The sequence below is a fragment of the Manis javanica genome, chromosome 15 (assembly GCF_040802235.1).
Source record: "Manis javanica isolate MJ-LG chromosome 15, MJ_LKY, whole genome shotgun sequence".
Taxonomy (NCBI): Eukaryota; Metazoa; Chordata; class Mammalia; order Pholidota; family Manidae; genus Manis; species Manis javanica.
In genome coordinates, this window is record NC_133170.1 from 58,672,966 (window position 1) to 58,696,699 (window position 23,734).

The 23,734-nt window shown below is 46.3% G+C and overlaps 1 protein-coding gene across 3 annotated transcripts in view; it reads right to left on the bottom strand.

The window, feature by feature from the left end:
- Positions 1–23,734, bottom strand: part of TRANK1 (tetratricopeptide repeat and ankyrin repeat containing 1) — an 85,771-nt gene that overhangs the window by 59,299 nt on the left and 2,738 nt on the right. The window contains exons 2-7 of one of the 3 annotated variants that reach the window (XM_073223776.1): positions 13,691–13,822; positions 9,757–9,883; positions 7,190–7,340; positions 4,959–5,077; positions 2,765–2,848; positions 1,673–1,811 (exon numbers count right to left, since the gene is read on the bottom strand). In XM_073223776.1, coding sequence (XP_073079877.1) covers positions 1,673–1,811; positions 2,765–2,848; positions 4,959–5,077; positions 7,190–7,340; positions 9,757–9,883; positions 13,691–13,822 — 752 coding nt within the window. Of the gene's footprint in view, positions 1–1,672; positions 1,812–2,764; positions 2,849–4,958; positions 5,078–7,189; positions 7,341–8,611; positions 8,721–9,756; positions 9,884–13,690; positions 13,825–23,734 lie in introns of those variants that run through there. The other 2 variants (XM_073223777.1, XM_073223778.1) reach the window with 2 other exon arrangements.

Here is a 23,734-nt window from a genome sequence, read left to right on the forward strand (position 1 = left end):
AGCTCCCTGGGAAGTGGTGCCTGTGGGCAAGGAGGTTCTGCAGGAAGGGCCTGGCACAGGTTAAAAAGGACCTGGGTGGGGCAGCACAGTGCCCATCAGCAATCAAGTCAGTACATCTGATTAGATGACCCTACCACATTACCACCACCACTACAACATGTATCTTAAATTCCTTTCCCAGACTCTTCCCCGGCTCCTGCAAGGGAGGAAGCCACATACTTCTGCCAGCTCTGTGAATGCCGTTTGTCACTGTGTCAGAGCTTTCTTCTGAGAAACGAATCAGGGATAAACTTGAAGACCTGACTTTATCAACGCCTTCCTTTAACCAAAGGCGCTAACTTAGAGAGCAGATACCATGGGCAATCACGGCTTTCCTAACCAGAAGCACACTTCTCTGGGTTCTAGACTGCTATTGAACCTGGGAGGATGGATGAGTGTGGATAAAGTGAAGGTTCCTGTGGCCCGGATTCTCACCTGGCCCTGGTCAGCTAGCTCACTACATATGTGTGGGCAATACATTGCTATTGACTCTATATAAAGAGCTCTGCCCAGTGCTCTGGCCAACATGGTGGCACGGCTGCAAGGCTGCAGGAGAGCACAGACTTGAGTGGTGGCAGCACTGAGGATAGAGACTGAGACAGCTGCAAAGGCGGAGAGGCCCAGGGGCAGGGACCGGCTTGTTGCGTGCATGCATGCAGACTCGCTCTGAGCAGAGGGGATTCTGGTGCTTGGCCTGCCACCGTGGGAATAGAGTTGGGTGTGGACCCTTTCACCCCAAGAATGTTCCATTGTCATTTTTGGTCTCACTTGCCCAGGGCCGAAACCCATTGGGAAGACAATGAGATTGCTTTTAATCAGACTTTACTTCTGAATGTTTCATCCAACATTCTTTGTGTAAAGAATAAAATCTCCTATGGATTCCCCAGTATGTGAAATGGATGGCAGGGCAAATCCAGCTAAAGCAGAGATGGTGCCCCAGGTCTCTGAGTCCCCAGCCATGCCCCCTCCTTCATTCCCAGGGTGATGACACAGTCTAGAAAATGAAGAGTGTCTGGACAAGTTCTCCAGACCTTTTCCTGCTCTAAAATGGTGTAGGCAAATGTCTAACAGTGATCTCTTCTACTAGGAAAGGAAAAACAAAGTTCTGCCTAAAGTGCATGTGTGTGTTTTAAAGATAAAATTTATTTTAAAATTTGTATCCCAAAGCCAGTGGTGAAGACAATAAAAAAAAAAAGAATTTTACAAAAACAGGAGTCCTGTAAAAGAACCACAGCTAACTGGAACAGCAATAGCCAATGGTGTCCTGGGAATCCCCACCATGACCACCATGGGGCTAGAGAGAAAATGAATGTGAACTGGGGGGAGGAAACTCTGTGGCCTGTGGGGGTCCACCCAGCTAAGGCTCTCTGTCCCAAGTTCCCTCTTGGGTCTCACGTCCACTCTGCTGCCAGGATTTGTCTAGGAAAACAGAACCCTTTCAATGTGGGCCTCCTCAAGCTATGCAGTCCCAGGAGAAATAAAAATGCTTTCCCTGCCACCTTCATTCACTTGAATATCCAATCACTTGAATATTCTAACTGCATGTGGCTAAATTCTGGTTTCTCTTGAGCTCAACCGAGCACCCAAACCCAGGAAGGGCAGCTGTTTGGGGGCGTAACTGGGGGACACTTACCCGCCTGGATGCAGAGCCGCATGAGGGCGTGAAGAGGGTACCGTCCTATGGTCTCAACACTCGCACCCAGAGAGATGAGCCACTGGACTAACATAGGCATCTGCTCCATTTCCTCATAAAGTCCAATGAAGGCATATTTCTGAAAAGAAAAAAATGCACACACAGGAGGAATCATGGAAGTCACTACATCAATATGAAACTTCAATCACCTTTACCCATAAAGTTTGGAATCAGTAAAAACCTGTATTAGCTGTGGCCCAAGCTACAATTCTCATAAAGAAACAAGTTTGCAGAAATCTGTAGCATTTCTGTATACTATATATGCATTTCTATATATGCATCTCTATATAAAAATGAACTATCAGAAAGAAAAATTAAGAAAACAATTCCATTTACAATTACACCAAAAAGAATAAAATACATAAAAAATGTAACCAAGGAAGAGAAAGACTGATAAAAGAAATTGAAGATGACATAAATAAATGAAAAAATATGCTGTGTTCATGGACTGCAAGAATGAATATTGTTAAAATATTTATACTACCCAGAGCAACCTACAGATTCAATACAATCCCTATCAAATGCCAACAGCATTTTTTATAGACATAGAACAAAGAATCCTAAAATTTGTATGGAATCACAAAAGACCTCAAGTAGCCAAAGCAATCCTGAGAAGGAAAAATAAAGCAGGGGGATTACGCTCCCCAACTTCAAACTCTACTACAAAGCTATAATAATCAAAGCAGTATAGTACCAGCACCAAAAAAAAAAAGCACATAGATCAAGGGAACAGAAGAGAGATCAGAAATAAACCCACACTTACATGGCCAATTACTCTACAACAAAGGAGGCAAGAATATACAATGAGGAAAAGACAGTCTTTTCAGTAGTGTTGGGAAATCTAGACAGCTATTTGCAAAAGAATGAAACTGGATCATTTTCTTACACCATACATAAAAATAAACTCAAAATGGAAAAAAAAAGAAACAAGTTTGTGGTGAAGCACCTGAAGTTCCCTCATACAAGCTGAGGTCCCAATACAAGCCTGAAGGGGCCTGACTTAAAACCGTATGTTTCAAGAAGCCGCCTTACCTCAAAGAGACTTTTCAGTGACAAGTCTGGGACATGGATATTTCCTGGTAGTCGGTCTTTCTTCATTGACAGAAGTAGAAATGACTGATGGGGGGAGAAAGAAACAATTGAAATAACAATGCTCCACACATAGGTTCTGAGAGCCAAAGCTATCTTAAGTTCAGAGCAAACCAAAAAAACAAAACAAAACACTGTCTTTTTTTAAGTCATCTGCCAAGCTTTTCATCCTGGACCCTGATAACCAGAACCCCTCTGCTCAGCCAGCTTCTGGTTCCTGCTGAGGCTCAGCTGGCTCCGCATGCCTGCACCCGTGGAGGATGGGCACGGCCCCAGCCAAGCAATGCTGCAGAGGTGACGGTAGCTGTGGGGTGTGGGGTAAAAAAGTAACTACCTGTAAAGTTCTTCAAGCTTAGCAAGCAGAAGAATAAACTCCTTAGAAAGATCCCATGCCAATTAATTCTTTAGCACATTCATGTTTCATAAGCCCCAAGCATCTAGGGCCCATTAAAGTGGAGGGGGGAGCCGGCTCCTCTTGCTGTGAGAGTTGATGTGCCCATCTCTTCCCAACCCCAAGCCTGGGGGTCACATAGGAGCCTGAACTAGGCCACGGTGAGAACTACAGAGGTTGGCAAACACTACACATCAGGACTTTGTTCTTAGAGGACCAGCTGTGAGACTACTGACCCTATCTAAAGTCACTGGACAAACTCAAACCCAGAGAAGTCAAGCAACTTTCCCTAGGTCACACAGCTCATTCCCAGAGGCCCCTGTGGAGACCATCCACAGATTCCAGGACTAACACAGCCCAGGCTCAGTGTAACTTCCTGCAGGTCTGCTCTCACCAGTGGCTGTGACGCAGGAGTGCAGCCCATGGCCACATCTTGCTTCCAGTTTCTTTCAGGCTGATGCCCACCCTTCACAGCTCACCCTAAACAGACCCCACTTGCCCACGCTCAATCCCAGATGACAAGTTCTGACAGTCCTGCTGTCTGGCCTGGCTTTTTTTCAACAAGATGCTTCTGTCTCCACTATCAGAGAATATCCTGGCCTGGCTGCTGACAGTATGTCAGGCCTGCCACCCGGCTCGATTCCTGGGCCTTCCCTTGGCTGCCTGCCTTCTTCAGACATGTCAACATGGGAGTAAGCTTCAGGGGATTCATGGCTGGACCACAGGGGATTTCTGTGAACCCTGTGACACTATCCCCATAACTGTGTGTATGTGAAGAGAATCTCATCAACTTCATTACACTTCCAATGGAATCCACAACCTTTCCAAACACTGGAGAATTCCTTGTTCTAAAGTCCTTTGGCCTGCCTGGCTCTAGAGTCTTCATCGGTTGTCCCAGTAGAAAGCCCGGCAGGCCCTTTCTCACAAACTCCCAGCCTTGGCCAGCCTGTTCCCATGAGCACACAGAGGCCACCATCAATGACAACCGCTTTTCATTGGGCCCCAGCATATGCCAGGTATTATAAACCTCCTTTAGCTCCTGCCTGGCCTGCTATAAGCCCTCAGCAAACATTAGGTGCTCCCGGCCCATTATTTCTAATCCTCACCAAAACCTGAGGGAGTAAGTTTATATCCTGCCACTCATAAATGAGGAAATGAGGTTCAGAGGGGAAGTGATTAACCCAAAACAGAAACCAGGAGATTAGGATTCAAGGAGGATCTATGTGACACACCCAGGCTGCACGGTCCACTGTGCCTCTCCGCTCTGTGGACTCCTGGCCCTGCGTCTGGCCCCCACGACCCCACTGCTGCCTGCAGGCCATGTCCCCGAATGCTACCCAGAAGCCCTCTGAGCAGCCCAGGCAGGGCATCTGGCACATCAGTACAGCCCAGGCAGGGCACCAGCACATCAGTACAGAAAAGGGTTATGAAGGTGAATGTGAGGTGCTTATCTTCCTCATCACACATTACCATTCACACCTGGGCTTCCATTTCTTTGATAACAATGGAGATACAGAGCAGGAGTGAAGGTGCCACAGACTGAGTATGCATCCTCTTTCAAAAAGGTGGAGACTGATTAATCAACATAGCTCAGTGACATTCCATCTTTAATAATGTTTTAGTTAAAGGTTATTTAAGCATCAAGATGAACAAATAAGAAAATACAATTACCCAGCGCCAACAAAAAGAAACCATTTCATCTAGGAATGTACTTGCCCTACAGGAGAGCCATCTCCTTATACTTACATGCCATAATCCTTTCTTTCCCAACTTTTCTATTACAGATTGCCACACTTCCATCGAGAATCCAGTAGTGAAAATATGATCAAAACAGGGCAAGAAACTTTGCAAAACAATGGGGTCATCTGAAAGAAAGTTCCACAGTTTAGAAAGTTTAATTTGGGGAATGTCTGGAACATTTGGGGAAAGGTCCTCCATTTAAGATCACACATAGACAAATGGTAAATTGAAGGTATCAAAAAGAAAGGCATTTTCGAGGCACAAAGTTCTACACCACTGACAAAGCGGCAATCATTTGAAGCTCCCCCATAAAATCAGTCCTGAAGAGTTAGGCAGTGTCATGTGAGCCGGCGCTCACTCAGCTTCCCTATTTGCCAAGCCCCGTGTTGCTAACACCTAATCCCTCAACCACACCAATATGGCAGTGCCTCTTATCTCCACTTACAAGGAGGGAAGGGAAGTTACAAAATTCACTTCCTTTAAAAAAGGTGTGACATATGTTTTCACCCAACAGATAAAGAACCATGACAAATGAGGTCAGGCTTCCTGGCGTGTTGTATGGCTAGTTCATGACAGTAACCAAGATGGGGCCCAACCACAGTCCATCTCTTCCAGTCAAGACACACTCTTCTAACCTGGTGGCCCTCCCACCAGTGGCCTCTCAAGATCCACCAAACCACATGTCTCAAACTCATGGATGAGAACATCCCAGGGGACAGCTCAGGGGCCAGAATGACAAGGCACCTCGCCAGGGTCATCAATTTCCAAAAATAAGTAAATATCAAAAAGAATATATATTGTGTGAAAAGATTTAAAAATTCCATAAATTTTTCAAAATGCAGCAATCGGGTCATGGGCATACATGCACCTTCCAAATAGTACTTCGGTTGAAAAGTATGGGATGGATTGCCTAAGAAGTCCAGTCACCTGCCTGCTCCCAGGATGGGGCAGAATGGAAACCATCCCGATTTCTCAAAGGGGCAGGCACCAGGAAGCAGCCGTTTGGAATTCCCAGAGCTCGGGCCCGGCTTCTGGTGGGACAGTGATTTCTTAGGAGCAGACAGTGAGGAAGAGCAGGGTTGGGCCCAGCCACGGGTTCAGAGGAAACGGAAGTGGGCTGCACTGTCAGCAAAAGGCTGGCTGGGCAGTTGTGTCCAGCAGCAGCTGTCCAGAGACTCCACTCTCTGTCGAGGGGACACAGCTGTGCCCACCTCAAGCCCCTCCCCACTCACTGCCTGGGACTGCTCCCGGTGCCAAAACCTGTCAGATTTCACTCACAGACCACAGCGGTTGCTTCCCCATCCCAGCAGTGGGAATAGGATCTACAACAGCTGAATCTACTGTCGGTGGTGATTTCCCCACTGGGCAAAGCCAAAGACCATTTTTCAGCAATTCTAACACATGCCATTTTTCATATTCTAACATCTCCAGTATTGGGATGTTGTCTCTCAATGATAGAGAATAAATCAACAGCACATCTTAGGTCAGTGCCATCTTATATTTGATGAAGCAGTATTTGAACACAGTGGTCTGGTGACCGGTGGAACCTCAGGCTGTGCTTAGACAACCAGAGAGAGAGACAGCACGTTTGTCACTGGCAAGGCTAATACACCGGTGTCCTGGGGTTCTGCTTTTGCCTATGCCAGACCACTGACAAAGCCACATCACAGGCCAGGTCCTTAAAAAAGTAATACTCTAACACAGTGATGCCAAAAGCCCATGGCCCCACCCCTAGGCTGAGTGTGCAGGCCCCTGGTGCACTGAGCATCGTGGCTGCAACACTGAGCTCCCACTGTCCCCCTTCACAGGTCCCTCCATCGGCCCTTTCAGGTTATTCTTATAACAAGTAAGAATATTTCCTCAATATGCTGGAGAAATCCATGCAAAAATCAAGAAAAGAGCAAAAATCACATGAAACAAGTAGTGTAAGTAGGGAAAGCTCTATGAATAGCAACACAGGAAACACAGAAGTCTGAAGCAAGATTGGGAGCACTTCAGCGATGTGTGCAAAAGGACTTGGCTGTTTTTACACAGGCACGAACCCCCAAAGCTTCCAAATTTGCTTTCTAATGTGAAAACCAGCATCATTCGAACTACAAAAATTAGCCACAAAGAAACACTCTGGAATGATCTCCCCAGAAGCCTGAGTCCCCAGGAGTCATGTAAATAAAATAACAAGGTCTTGAAAAATAGTAATAAGGAAGAAAGAAGGCACGCATCCCCCAGTTCCGACTTACTGCCCACAGTGGTGAAGATTCCCACGAGGAAATCAGCGACCTGGGTCTGGTCCTGGCTGTCCTGCAGAAGTTGAAGACCTTCAAAAAACATGTGAGCGGCCTCATAAGGCTGGAGCAACCGCAGCAAGGAATAGCCAGCTCGATAGTACCCCTGGAAAAGGAAAAGGCAAGACTGTAGCACCCCCATCTCTTTTCACCTGCTGCTAAAAGCCAGACTGACCGCACAGGAAATGGCCTCCAAGCACCTCATTTCCATGTCAACACAGATTTCTGACAAGCACTCGAGGCAGCATTTCCACATTACATTCTGTGCCACATTTTCCTTTCATTTTTAACTGCCAAGAAAATAATCCCTTTCAAGCCAACAGCATCTAACATGACACACAGAGGTGTCGAACCTGGTTCCCACCACATGTGCGGTTTATTTACAGATGCCTCGAGTTGCAGCCTGGGCAGAAGAGAGGAATGAAAAATCCTGCCACCTCAGTGTTCCGGACAGAATGAGGTCCTCACATAAACATGGAGAGGGTTCTCCACTCCTTTCATCAAAACAAACACAATTTCCACTGGGCATGTAGGGGGAAATTGTGATAACAAGCACTGATAGTTATCGAGCTCCACATTATGGGCAATATACACCAGGGGCAAAAATAAATGTATTTCTGTAGAAAGAAGAAGATTACAATGATTAATGGAGGAAAATGGTTTAGTTTTGCCTGTATGCAAACTGTACAACCCTGAGTAGGGACAAAACGATACTTAAGTGCCTCCCCCACTTTGATCACCCGAATGCATCGGCATCAAGATCTACCAAAAGCAATATTCTGAAACACTAAAAGGTGTTCACCAACTGGGTTCATTTGAAAGTCCACTTAACATCAAACCCCTGATTATTTATTGATTTGTATTAACCTTTATTTGAAAGTCTAAAACCTTAGGTGATCAGAAAAGGTGAGGGAGAAGTGTGATTTCTTTCCCAACCAGGCAAGCTGACAGACAATTCTCCATACCTTTGCCTTCCTCGGAATTCAGTTTCTGCCATCTTGCATTTTGGAGGGGATGAGGGGGGCAGAACGTGCCAACCGAAAATGTGACGCTTTGGTATAGGGATTATTTTGAGCTGAAGGTGACTGAGATTCAGCAGATGGACCTCCCCCTGCCTGACTGAAAGCAAACACCCTTGAGGACTGCCATAAATCCCTCTCCTGGAGATGTCCCCGGCCATGCAGCAGACAGAATAGGCGGCCTGGGACAGACCCGCACAACCGGCTCCTTCTCAGATAGTCCTACCGTCCCTCGGTTTACCCACTTCACCGGCCCGCAGTTCGCAGCCCCTAGATACCTAAGGCATTTCTTTGTCTTGTCACATCTCTGCAATGAATCACTCTTTGTTTAAAATGGAATATAAGCTCTCAGGCCTACCTGCTTCTTTAGGGTCTTCATTTTTTTAGGAAGGCCCCTGTGACACATAAAACTTCACATCAAGTAACAGTTGTATGCTTTCTAATTTGCAGGGCCCCAGCCACTGAACCTAGAAAAGGTGGATAAAAAAGGTTTTCTTCCTCCCCTACGGGGGACATTTGCAGGAGGGATGGGCAGAGGGAAGAATGGCAAAGGAGAGAGACCCCCAGGTGCTTGGATAGGGATGGGGGTGTGGGCGAAGGAGAGAGACCCCCAGGTGCTTGGATAGGGATGGGGGTGTGGGAGAAGGAGAGAGACCCCCAGGTGCTTGGATAGGGATGGCGGTGTGGGCGAAGGAGAGAGATGCCCAGGTGCTTGGGTAGGGATGGGAGTGTGGGCGAAGGAGAGAGACCCCCAGGTGCTTGGGTAGGGATGGGAGTATGGTCCGGGGTGCTGCACTGTCTGGGGCAGCTGCAGGTTAGGCCACTCAGAAAAGAGCCCGAGCATCATGCAAGACCCCCACAGCCCCTCTGGCTGCAGCCACAGCTGCCACCTCAGGGGTGTGGGCAAAGCCCAAGGACCCCCACCGCATTCCAGCTCCATGATGGGAAATCCTCAAGAGTGTGTGCAGAGTGAGCACTCAGAGCATTTGTGCTGAAAAAACAATCAAACGATCATTTATTGACCTTTGGGAGGACCTTAAAGGGTCTTCACAGGTCTCTCACGCCTCCCTGACCCCTCCAAAGGGGCTGGTTTCTACACTTAGAAATGCTTTCTGAAGAATCAGTGTCATGCTGTCCAGACAGCTTGCATTCGACATAAGGCTTTGCTAGAATGAAACTTGCAAACAGAAAAGAACATAAACAGACTGTGAGTTCTGGTGTAACTACATCAGAAGAAAATGAGCTCCACAGAGATCCCAATGGGGACCTGACCCGACGTGACCCCCCCAGCACTCCCTCCCCCAGAAGGCCCGGCTCTGCTCTCCCCTACGGGGGCTCTTTGCACAGCCAACTCTTGGCCATCACTGTTCTTACTCTTCTCCCACTCCCATGCCGTATGGGCATCGGCCTAAATCGCCAAGAGGTGAAGGAGAGGTACTCCTGGCATCTCCATTTTAAAAATAAGGGCTGGAAGGAGGCAGCAGCCTCCAGCTGTCACCACACCTTCACGTAGGTTGGGTCCCACCGGAGACATTCCTTGGCAGCCACGAAGGCCTCATCCCATTTCCCAAGGCCGCAAAATGCATTTGATTTGTTGCACAGCAGCACAGCCAAATCTCGGGGGGGGACCCTGTAAGACAGAGCAAACTGGGTTGGTAAAGCCATCTCTGCAAAAACAGAAAACCACCCTTGAAGGTCACCAATCTGCTGCCGGCTGCTGCCATCATGAAGGGGATTTCTGTAAGAAATGTCCCAATCATTGCTATCACATCTGACCTCCGGCCCCCGAGAAAGCCAGGGGTATCTGCAAAGTACAAACCTGTCCTTCCTGACTCCCAGATCCTCTGCTCCCACATCTTAATGACGAATGTTCACACCCTGGTTCCACCTCCAATTGGTCTCCACAGATCTGTTTATTTTCTGAGACCACTGGTGAAAGATGCTGCAAAAATGGTGGCTGGTGCTAAGAACCGAGAGGATGGGAGTTCCCACCAAATGAGCCTCAGCAGAGTCCAGACATGGTGTGAGCCACTCCACACGCTTGTGCATGCTGGATGGGTACAGAGCTCATCACAGGACATGCGACCACACCGTCCCCTAGGACCTACTGTGACCAGTGCGGGATGAGCACTCCTCCAGGAGATATGCAGGGCCACCCCAACATTTGCAGGACCCAGGGCCAGAGTACAAATGGAGGCCCACACATGACGTGGGTTATCGGCACCATCCAGTACAGTAGCCACTAGCCACATGTAACTCTTCAAATATAAATTAAATAAAATTTAAAATCCAGCCCCTTCACTGTACTAGCCACGTTTCAAGTACTCAATAGCCACATTCCATATTTTAAAACATTATCATTGTCGTCATCACAGAAAGTCCTATTGGACAGTATTAGTATAAGTATTTGAACCTTACAGAGTGTCAATAAAATATATTCTATTCTCCTCCTTTATAATAAACTGGAAGGCAAGCCTCAAATTTAGAACTGTAGTGTCAGAGCAGGTGAGCCAGGACTGTGCCCCTGCCCAGGGCCTCTATTTTCCACCTCGGCCTTCAGCTGGCACTGCAGAGACACAATTCCAAGCTCTGTCCACCCCAGCCTTGGTCAGCCCTTAGAAAATCAGCTACCGTGCTGGCCCTGGGAGCGGGGTCCACAGGCAGGCATTCCAGGCCCCGGTATCCATGGTGTGGACCAAAGGGGAAGCAAGGGCTCTGGGAGGGTAAGGCCTCTGGCCCTCCCACCTCCTGCCTGTGAGGAGGGTGCCCATGGGACTCCTTGAGGCCCCAGGAGGGCAGAAGAAGCAGTGGGGCAGTCAGGGGGTGGGCAAGGTGACTGCGAGTGTCACCCCCTAGACCCTGGTGTGGAGCATCTCAGCTGCAATGAGTGCTGGCTGCCACTGGGGCTCCTGGGGCCCTGCTCCCCAGAGGTCCTGCCTCAGCAGGATGGGAGCTACCTTCTCCCCGAAAGTTATGACCCTGCTGTGGGCTGAACTGTGCCCTCACATGCCACCCCCTGCCAAATTCAGATGTTGATGCCCTGGGCCCCAGTGTGATGGTATTTGGAGATGGGGTGTTTGGACAGGTGACTGGGTTCAGATGAGGTCACAAGGGCAGGGCCAGCAGGATGGGATTCATGTCCTTAAACAAAGAGATACTAAAGAGCTTCCTCTCTCTTTCCACCAGGTGAGGACACAGTGAGAAGGCGGCCGTCTGCAAACCAGGAAGTGGGCCTCACCAGGAACTGAACTGGCCAGCACGTTGGTCTGGGACTTCCCAGCCTCCAGAACTGTGATCAGTAAATTCCTGTTGTTATGCTGTTTGTTGTTAAACACCCAGATTAGGCTGTTTCGTTAAGGCACACTGAGCTGACTAACACAGCCCCACTCCCTAGGACAACCCTTAGGGGCCGAGGGCCTTCCACCAATGCTGGCTGACATGGAAATCAAAAGGCCAGCCCCTTGCCGCAAAGTGGGACCAACTCCATAGCAGCACAATTCCTGCTCCAAAGCTCCCTAGGGGGGTCAGGCTGAAGCGGACTCCAGCTGCACACCACGCCTGCTTGGAGTCCTTCCCTGCCCCCTCCTGCTGCCCTCAGACCCTTCTCCTGTAAGCACCTTCTCAGTACACCACAATCACCTAAATTTCCACATCAGCTGGCAGAGGCAGAAGGCAGGCAGCAGGTGATGTGCAGGAGGAACAGTGTCAGGAAGGTTCATAAAAGACAGAAGGGTCTCGGCAGAAGGCCCCTGAGGCAGCACACAGTTAGTTAGTAAGTGTTAGAGCTGAGATTTGAACACTCACAGTGTGGGGTCAGTCTACAGCCATAACCACCAACACGCCCCCTCTTTAAGAAAGTCAGGTATTTTGCCCTAAATGAGGAGCTCTAGGCACCTCTCTGACACAGCTCTGATCTGAGCCAGGAGGAGGAATGGTAGGCCCACAGCAGTGCTACTCAAGTCCAGCTGTAATGCAAACACCGAGGTGACAGGAGGTGGGAGGTGGGACCATGTTTCAGTGATGTAAAGTCAGTGCACTTCTCGGTACAGGTTTAGGCTGCATGCAGCCCACACACGCCAACCTCTGCTTCCTCTACTACAGCTGCTCCCAAGGTATGATCTAGGAACCTCTGGGGAGTCCCCAAGGCAACTCCCCATAGTCCCTGAGGTTGAAATGTTTCCACAGGTATAGTAAGCTGAATAATGGTCCCCAAATAATGTTATCTTTTATGGCAAAAGGGACTTTGTAGATGTGACTAATTTATGGATCTTGAGAAGAGATTACCCTGGATAATGATACAATCCCAAGGGTGCCTTATGAGAGGGAGACATTGCTACAGCAGAGGAGCAGGCGCTGTGATGACAGGCAGACCGGAACGGTGCACTCTGAGGTTGGACAAAGGGGCCACAAGCCAGCCACTCAGAGCTGACAGAACAGGGAAGCAGATTTTCCTTCACAAGGCACAGCCCTGCTGACACCTTGATTTTAGCCTTATAAGACCCATTTCAGGCTCTGGCCTCTGGAACTGCAAGATAATAAATTTGTATTGTTTTAAGCCACAAAGCTTGTGGTATTCTATTATAGCAGCAGGATGCTAACACAACAACCATACTAAGACACTATGTGGCTTCTTCCCACTCATCCTATCACATGTCTGCAGAACTTTCCAGAGGCCCCACCATGTGTGCAATCACAGTGCACCAAATGCAGAAGCAGACGTGAGAAGCCAGATGTCTTCTACTGAGACAGACATTAAAGAGATTTGCAAAAATGTAAAATGTGCCACTCTTCACACTAAATTTTTGGTTTGGGAAAACCTAAGTTATTTTTCATAAAGATGTGTTATGTTAACACATCATGGGTATGTTATTGATATTTTTAAATAGGTGAATGAATACATATTTTTAACTTTTCCCAGATGTAAGTTCTAATGGAGAGTACACTGACAGCTATAGCCCACATGAACGAAAGCTCTTGGGGTCCCTAATAATTTTTAAGCATGTCATGAAACTGAAATATTTGGGAACAAGTATGGCAGAAGCTGCAGGGACAGGTGAAGAGGTGAGGCTCCATTGCCAAGGGGTGTGCACTGCAGCCAGTGGGCAGATGGCATGGATCAGAAAGAAAATGAAATGACTGACAACAGAGGTTTGGGGATTTCAGTCCTCCCGGGAACTCTGGTCTCATAGCCAGACAAAAGGGCGGGGGGGTTGGGTAAAGTTTGTCAGCAGCCCCCTGTGTTTCACTTTCTATTTCCTGCATTACTCTGTGCAGTGTCTGAGCTGATAATGCAGAGAAGACAAATAGGAAGTGGGGGAGAAAGAAAACAGAAACTGGTGGTGTTGTAAGACAGGAGAAGAAAACATAAACAGCAGAATGAGTTCCCATTTACTTAAAAAGAAAGCAAAACAGACAGGGAGAAAATCCAAACACTTACCCCCACTGGTACAACTGCAGGAGAACCTGGATGGCTTCGTCGTACTTTCTGATGGCCAAGGAGAAGTTTCCGTTCTGAAGGACCTGGTCGCCGGACCGTCTCAGCAGCTCACTGTAAGCTATGGGGTCCATCCTGCGAGGAGACGAGCAGAGGCTGGCTGCCCCGCCAGCACAGGCACGTCCCCCTCACTCCTGCTCTGCTCCGAGTCTGGAGAGGTAGTTTGCTCATGCTGGCCCCACCCACCTGCACAGGGCAGATCCTGACAACACCCCTCACCACCCAGGAGAGGGCAGGAGAAGGGGAGGTGCAGTTCTAAAGGCCTCAGTGTACAAGGGGCCAGGACACAGCACCACAAAATGCTGGCTCTCCAGCCTCTGCCTTCCCAAAACACTATAAAATAAGCCTGGAATGTTTGTACCTGAGATTCGTCCCTGAATTTGCCATCACCTGCTTACTTGTCTGTGCCCCCCAGGAAGCACTTGCTTCTTGCAGGTCGTAGCCCTGCAGCCTAGCACATAATGGTACTTAAATATCTGTGGTGTAAAGGATCTGAACGCAGAGAGGAGAGGCCTCCTCTTGACGATTCCCTCTGTTGTGGCCTGGGGAATGGCAGAGAAGTGGCTGTACCCCGCCCACCTGATATCTCAGTAAGTATTTGCCAAGCAAAGATGGTGGACAGGAGCACAGCTTGGAGATAACTGCCAAGAAGGCCAGGAAAGGTGGGGATCAGAAGAGATGCCCCTTAGGGTTTCCTCCTCCCCAGTGGCAGTGGAAAAGGCAAGGTGGTGGGGGGAATCTAGGTGTTTGCACATTCAGGTACCTGTGGGGTTATCCATGCCATTGGGGGTCTTCTTGTCTAAGGCAATTCTTAGAGAGACAATAGTTTTTATTATTTCTATCATTTCAAATCTTGGGGAGGGTTTGGGACAGGCAAAGCAGACCACACAGATACAAGCAGTGCCTGTTTAAACCCACATGAGCTTACTGGGATGGGGATTTCAGAGGCACTGCATTCCTCAGGCAGAGCCATCAGAATGAGACACACGATTCCTAAGGGAGTCCAGGGTAAACTCCACCAGTGTGTCTCATTCAGCACTCGCTCAGGTCTGTGGCTCACATCTGCAGAGATGACTGAGGAGAACATGAAAAAAACTTTCAAGAATTGATTGACTACAGAAGAAAAACATGTCTCTTCCGAATAGTCAGCCTTATGTCCAATAAATGTCCCCTAAATTAGCCATTATCAGACAATTAGAAAAGGGAAATCACTCTAACAACTGATAAAGGGTTAATACTCCCTTTTATAAATACTTTTCCACTGCAAGAAAAGACCAACACCCTGACAAAATGTGTATGGTCCTAAATAGACAATTCACAAAGGTATGCAAGTAATTGCTAAATATATGGAGAGCAGATAAAACAGGACCACCCTCACTAGTGAGCAAAGAAATTAAGAAGTAAAACAACAATGTTTACTGGAAAAATACTTAAAAGAATGACCCCAACTGGTGGGGGCTGTCATATACTGTTCCCTGGGGAAAAATGCTACATCATGGATAGATTTAGCTTTATGGATGTTTGTCAAAATGAAAAGCTGGAATAACCCTAAACATTCCATAACGTGTAATGGATATGAATCAGTTATGGAATATCCATATGGTAGAACACCACAGTTATTTTTAAAATGATGCTGTAAACGAACATTTAATGACAGGCTAAGTTAGCAAATAAAATACAGTTTACATATAAAGGCGTAGAATCCCAAATTGAATTTTAAACACATATGATGTATTGAAAATATGTCAGAATGTTAACTAACCACACAGTTGGGGCTGGGCAGTTTTAATTTTCCTCCTTGTGCTGTTCTGTATTTCCAGCTGCTTTACACTGCACTACCCTAATAATCAGACCATAGATGTTATTAAAACAAGGCTCTTTAAGGGCTCAATTGAAGAATTCAAAGACAAGACATTTTCCCCTGTATTTACAGATATGACAAAAACTATCTACATCAGAAGTTTTGCTTTTTTCCATACTCCTCTAGAAACCGAGAGTCCACTCTTAATGAGAGCGAACATCAAATGGATTCATCTGCTTCTGCTTTGCCTTTTCTTGGTATATCATCAGGAGAAAGGGGACTGCCAACCATACGGAAGGCTTTTTGCTTCTTAATGGATTTACTGACAATTACACTCTCATCATAGGGGAGAATGATGCTTTGATCTCTGCCTTAGAACCTAGAGGGCTCCACTGTTGAGTCTTTTTTTAACAACTGGGCAGTCTATTTTGGGTATGAAATTGTTACATACAAGTGGTAATAGTGTACCATAATGATAACACCCTTGACAGTTAATATGTATGAGTACCTACTATGTGCTCTATGTCAGTCATGTCATTTCATTCTTACAAGAAGCCTCCTAAGGTGGGTGTGATTGTGTCCCCACCTGACATACAGGAAACTGAGGCCAGAGTCATAGGGACGGTGGTAGCACTGGAATCCAGACATAGGTGGCCTGACTGCTGGGGCCCCACTACGCGCCAAAGGGCCATGCCAGAGGCTAAGGGCCACACCCAGGCAGTCCTACAGTGTGTGCTATTTAGCTGGCACCAAGCCCTCACTGCTCTGCACTTTCAGTTTCATTAGTGATGTGCAAACTAAAAGATAAGCCGAGAAAGTTTCCCAGCAGCAGTGCCGGCTTTCAGTCAGTTTCACCGTGTCCCACTCGAAGTTAAGGCCTGGTTGTCAGGAGCTGTCACGAGCCGCTGGCTACAGCCAAGGGAGCAGAAGCAAGAAAAGGTGAAGAGCACCAAGTAGGCTTTGAAACAAGCAAGTTTGAAACAAGACTGACCCAGGTGGTTGTAGTTTTTAGTACTTGCTGTGTATACATACATGAAACTCTACAGCTGACTTACAGGAATACAGCAAAACCTGCCAATGGGTGGGCTTGGGGGCAGCTGAAACCAGCAGGGGGAGGCTCTACCTTCAGCCGTTATCTGAGTCCTACCTGAAACCTTGACAACTTCATTTACTTTTCTTGTTTTTTGGTGTTTTTATTAAAAATTAAATCCCTCAAAAAGACCCCCAAAGCAGTTAATGATGCCAGGTCACCTCTAGAAGTCTGTGCAGAGAGAAAATTCCAAACTGAGGCCAGAGAGAACATTCTTAGGACTGACTCCTTCCTACTCGCACGGGGAGGTGGCCTTAGACTGTCGGGGATCAGGACCCAGTTAGAACTCATTCTGGGGATGCCAACTGTTTCTGAGCTTTTTTCTTTTGTCTTGGGGGAAGGGACACAAATGTGGGAGCCAAAGAATAGGAATTTTCTCAAGAAACTCACTCAAAAATTTTCAGAAGGCTTCTAAGAAAACATGAAATTCTGGGCCCAAGCCTTTCCTACCTGGGTGTTTAAACAGAACGTGAATGACCAGACTTGTCCCCTCACCTCAGCTATCTCATCAGCTGGCCCCAACCCTTGACTCAGTGGCCTGCTGTAAGCCTAGGGCTGTCCCAGGGTAGCCAATCCCCTTCAGCCATCAACTTGAAATTATTCTACCCTAATTTAAGGCTCATTTACCCGCAATCACATGTACACTGAAGTCAAGCTGGTGACTCTAAAACCAGTTGACTAGTCCAGCTCTGAATCACCCTTGTAAAAACTACAGGCTAAGTCACACTTCCAGCAAAAAGTAAATGCCATAAATAACTATCTCCCTAATAGGCAGGGGTCTCTGGACTGCTTTTAAATCTATGCCTCTTTTGGTGATATTTTCACACAACCAACACATATGTGCCTCTCAAGAGGAACTATAACTTTTAGAATGCTCCAATTTCAGTATTTACACAGCATTTACCCTATACTGGGCATCGGGGCTTTGATGGTGAAAGGGATGACCTCTATTCCCATCTTCAAGTTTACTGAAATGGGCAAAGGGGATAAAGAGGCACAAAATATTAATCATAATGGAAATCAGTCAGGGGGATTTTATTTTTATTTTTAGTAGCATGGAGAATATAGTCAATAGTTCCATGACATCTTTCTATGTTGACAGTAGCTACACTAGTTGGGGTGAGCATTTAATAATGTATATAACCATTGAATCACTATGTTATACACTTGAAACCAATATAATATTGCATTATCAACTAACTTTAATAAAGGAAAAAGAAGTTCTTGTTAAGGAGATGGACATTAAATAATCAAGCGAATATTAGAGATAACATATTTTTCTTCTAAAGAAGAAAAAGGAGAGGGCATAAGAAAGCATATAAAAGGGGAATATAACTTAGATTATAGGGAACAAGTCAGGTCTCTCTTGGAAGTGACATTTACACCAAGATCCAAAACATGATCAATTAACCCAATGAAGACTGGGTCAGGGGCACAGTGTATTCACAGGCTCTGAGCTTCATAGTTCCAGAACTGCCAGGTGGAGAAGGGACAGTGGGGAGCCTGGAGGAGTAGGTAATGGCTGCAAGAGATGGATGACCTGGGCTGTGAAGTCCATCAGAGGGTCTTGGAACTTATCTTAAATGCAGTGAGAAAGCAGCCCTGTCCATGACAGCTCTCTGGGGTGATGGGAATGTTCTGTTCTTTACCACCCAACATGGCAGCACCTAGCCACACATGGTCATTATACATTTGAAATATGTCTCATACAACTGAAGAGCTGTATTTTTTTATTTTATTTAACTAACTTTAATTGACATGGCTGCAAGTGACTAGAGGCTACCACATTGGACAGTACAGCACCAGCAGATTTTACTCTGGGGATCCTACTGGCTGCAGACAAGGTGGAGAGAAATGGGCCAATGGAAAACAAATTCAGGAGGCAGAACCAAGAAGAGTTGCTAATGGACTTCACGGGAACAAAGGGCAGGAAAAATAATTCCAAAGCTTTTAGTCAAACTTTAATATACTACAGAAATAGGAGTTTTGGTTTCAAATATCAATGCACATAATATTGAATTTTATTTTACACATGCGCGCACACACACACACACACACACACACACACAGCATAGCCCCTGAGAATAACCATTCTGATGCTGCTGACCAAATCGGGTAAAATATATGCTCCCTGAAGCACACAATTCTGGGAAATACATAAAAGCCAGAGAATGGATCCCTTGTGACTGTCAAGGATGTACCAAGTAGAAATGCATTCTTCAGGAAAAAAGAGAAGTATCAAGAGAAAATACCCTCTAACAATTTTTAATGTATTTATAAAACTTTGATCTAATTTTTAAAGTGTGATACTAACATGAGAGCAAGCTGATCCATGGAACAAAACAGAATATCCAGAAATGGAGCAAAAGAAGCCAGACTCGGAGAGTATGTACTATGTGACTCCAGCCGGTGGAAGTTCTGGAACTGGTAAGTCTAAGAAATCAGAAGAGCATCAGCTAGCGCAGGAAGGTTACTGCCTGCAAAGGGGAGGGAGTGGGCTTTGGGGACAGGCACATTGTACATTTTGACTGGGGTGTGGCCACACAGGTGTATACATTTGTTAAAGCTCATTGAACAGTATACTTAAATCTGTGCCTTTATTAGATACAAATATCTCCTTTTAAAAAAAAAAGCCTTGAGAATGAGTAACCATTAAAGCACTAAGAAAAAAATACTAGTACAAATTTTGGATCATTTTCAACCACTCTAGGAGGAAACTTGGGACTATCTAACCAAGTGACACATACTTATGGCCTTTGACCCAGGAATTCCACTTCTGGAAATCAATCTAACAGACACAGGAAATGGCAGGCACACAAGATTATTCATTATCAAATTGTAGTAACAGAAGACTGGGAGCAGCCTTAATGCCCATCAACAGAGGACTGGTGTAAGGAATTAGAGTGAGCCCTCCACCATGAAGCATTACTCAGGTGTTTGAAAGGAAAGGGAAAGATGAATGAAGATGCTTTGTATGTACCAAACTGGAATAATCTCCAAAATATATTTGAAAAAAGCAAATGCAGAACAGTGTATATGTTATGCTTCCTTTTGTGCAAAATTTTAAAAAACAACAGAGTGCAGGGCTAAACAAGAATATATATTTACATGTGCTTATATGTGCATAGAGAAATTCTGGAAGGATGCATCAGAAATAAAAGTATTTACTCTTATTGGGGGGGTGGATAGGGGGCAGAGGAGGGGCACCTCCTCCCTCCTTTTCATTACCTTTTTATAATTTTGATTCTTAAATTACATAAATTCAAAAAGTTTTGATGCAACAAAGAAAACTGTATGTAATCTTCACATTTGAGAAGGCCATTCTAATGATACCAAAAGCACAAAACATACAGTGACAGACATGAATTTATTTAAAAAATTAAAGATGTTTGTATATTAAAAGCCCCCAAAATATTTCATTAACACCCTAAAGTCAGCCTGGTTCTGGGTGGAGAGTTGCTCAGACACACTACTGACAAGCAAGAGAAAGCGGCACATCTTTCTACAGAAATGTTACGGACACGGATTTTTCCCACAGCTATTTAGCTGCTGGGAATCATTCTATAGACATATTTTGCTCGATTTCTATGTTAACTGCTCTCCAACAAGTAGACAGGTTTGTATAAATAACAATAGAGCTTCGCCCACAACACTACACAGGTTTGAAGAACTGAGGCAGATCCAAAGTAAGAGGAAGAAATGTCCAAATATGTAATTAAGGCTGATAAAGCAAGTTGAACAGCCGTCTGTAAGCAATTTGGGAGAGCTAAGGATATGTTTGTGTATGTGTGGACGCTTGATCTATTGAGAGGATTTCTGGAAGGACACCTAGGAAACTAAGAGGAGTGGTGATCTTCGAAGAGATCTGAGAATGGGGAGAACATTCCTGAATGTGAGGGAATACATTTCAGACTGTGGTCATTTTGCTATAGCAGCCCGATAGAATGAATCCAACAGCACTCTGAATCACACACATAGGAAAGGTTTAGTAAAGTGAGATGATTGGACCAAAATCTCTGCAGTAAGAAACACAAGGCTCAAAGGTTCAGGGGCCCACGGTCATACAGTAGTGAGCACCAGGGCTGAACCCCAGGCTTCCCTCCTGGCCACTACCCCAGTGCCCTGGTCCACACCACCTGTGGATGGGCAGCGAAGCCAGGGCCAGCACCCAGGTTTGCCCTGGTCCACGATGGTTCAGGTTAATGGGATGGGCCATGGCAACTTCTACATGTTATTTCAGGGTAATCCTGCAACACTTAAAGAACCTGTGTTTACTCAGCAAAGAGAAAATATTTGGTAAAAAACAGAACTCTAGTATCTGCTTGTTTTCACCAGGCTTCTCTGAAATTAACAGTTAAATAGCTACAGCTGAGAAAAGACTGTAAGCCTCAAGGCTAAGAATGAGGATTGGGAGGGGTCAGTGCTGTAACATCTGAAAATGGCCCCAAATCTTTCTCTGCAATGATTATTCCTTTGAAAAGAAGGGACCAGCACCTGCTCACAGGTGCTAATAAACGCTTCAGCTGGAGGACAGTCATCATGGCCAGCATCCTCTGGGATGGCTGCTCAGCTCACCACTGAAGCCTTCTCATAGGAGAGCCCAGGTGCACAGTGGGGGCCCCAGGGCCTCACACGAGCTCCACATGCCAGACCCACAGGCCAAAGTCACATCAGGACCCCTCCTGGGAGTGTTTGTAATGGAACTTTGGGAAGACTTCCTCTGGAAATGACAGCTGGGCTTGTGGCTGCAAAAGGGGGTGACTTACCCCCACCCTGAGAAGAAGCTACTCTGGGCTGAGAGAATACAATACTTAAAACCAGAGAGGGGAGAGATAGTGTGGATGAAATGAAAGTTCCTGTGGCCAGGATTCTCACCTGGCCCTAGTTGGCTTGCTCACTACACACATGTGGGCAATACGTTGCTACTGACTCTATAAATAAAAGCTCCACTCAGTGCTCTGGATGACAGGGTGACACACTGCCACGGCCGCAAGGCTGCAGGAGAGCAGAGTAGAGGCTGGAGTGGTGGCAGCACCAAGAACAGGCCCAGAGAACAGCTGTGTAGGCAGAGAAGCCCAGAGGCAGAGACCGGCTTGCTGCATGCAGACTCGCTCTGAGTGAATGGGACTTTAGTGACTAACCTACCACCGTGGAAATAAAGTTGGATGTAACCCTTTCACCCCAAGAACATTTTACTGTCATTTCTTTGGTCACATTGAATCCATAGTGAACTTGCCAGGGGCTGAAACCCATTGGCAAGACAGGCATAAAAGGGGCTCCTGGGGCCCACAGTTCAACATTCCACTGCTTCAGAGGCCCAGCTACCCTCTACTTTCTCCCTAGTTACCAAAGACTCCTTTTGCCTAAGTAGTTTAGTTGTTTTTTTCTTTCATTCATTAGAAAGGAAGGAAAGGAGAATGTCTTGCCCACCCTCTCCACAACTTCACATTAAACCAGAGTCTACATAGGGGTGTCCTGCCCCCTCCCCACCCTGGACACCCCTGGTCACTGTATCCCTTCCTGCAGGGCCTGATAAGGCTTCCAGTCTTTTCCACAACATTCTTTGCAGGTGGCCACAGTCGGGCCTTAAATGAATCCCATATGCCATTCCCAGTTTGCTTAACAAAAACTTTAACTCAAAATGTTGGATTTTTTTCACCTGAGCAGGAACACCCATCTGCTATACCTGGGAAACAAGAGGCTGAAGACAAGTCAGCAGTTCCCCGCCTCACCCTTAGCTATGTTCCCAGCACAGCTGTCCCTGAGCTGGGCTCCAGACATCTTCCTCATCAGCCTGGATTGCCGAAACATCAACCGGCATTGCTCCATGCCCTGGCCTCACCCACTCTCAGCCTTCTCACCGCCATTGGTGAGATGGTCCCCAAATGCTCAGATCAGATCATGTGCTGTGCCCAGGTCAAAAAGGCCTCCAGTATCCCTGAGGGCTCCTACCCCAGCTCCTTTGAAGCATTATTTCCATGCAAGTTCCCCCAGAACTTTCAGATTCTCTGGGCCCTTCTCCCTCCCTACAGTCTAAGCTCCAGCAAACCTCACTGCCCCCAACCTGGATGTCCTCTGTCCTGTCCACCCGGTAGGGTGGGGGCTGCAGTCACACTGCTGCTCTGAATGCCTCTTTGAGGCTGTGCGTACTTCCTGTGCCACTTAACATCCTGAGTTATGATCTCCTTGGTCCTTTGACATATATTTCCCAAATAGCCTCTATGTTTCAGGCCCAGTGCTAAGTCTCAAACGCTCCATGCTACACACTCTGTTTTTCTGCTTTCCCCAGTAGACTGAACTCTGAGGGCAGGAACAATGTCTTACTAAGTCTTACTACTTCTGCAACCAAGGGCTTGGCATTGTTGCATGAATAAATGATTTTCTGGCTATTTCAGTACTTACCAGAGAGAGATGATGAGGCTGGAGAAAATGGGAAAGGAAGAAAGGTTTGGGGGCTTAATTAACTAGATGATTTCACTGGTGGTTTTGGACTCCTGACCATCTCCTGGAAAGCCAAGGAATGTCAGCCATTCCCTTGGAGGAGGACACAAGTTTCCTAAAAGCCAACCACACAAAGTACAAACCAGAAACAACCACAATGCTGTTAACTACCCTATGAACAGAGAAGGATTCAAAGATGTCCAAGACACAGCCTCCATTTTGAACACTATTTTAAACCTCAATTGATAACAAGTGGGTTATGTGTTTGGTATATGATAAATGCCCAAATATAAGTTAGCCTTTAAAATAACAAGAAGAATATAGTAGACATTCACTATATTGACCACATAGTAGACATTTTGAGTAAACATACACATAAGCTGATTTCTACAGCATTTATGTTGGGTATCTGGTCAGTGTAAATGTAAAAATGGTAATACAGTACAGAACATGTCTTTGTAGCATTTTTCCCAGTGACAGCTGAAGCTTTAAGAGTGAGAAATGGAACCAGACCTTCAATGCATCTAAAGTAAAAAGTGAAAGTCAGCAGCTACAGACAAAAAGAAAGGACAATGATCCTGTAAGGTGGGATGTAAATGAGGGAACCTTTTCACTGTCATAATTTACTGCCAGAGAGCACTTCCTGAGCCTAGCA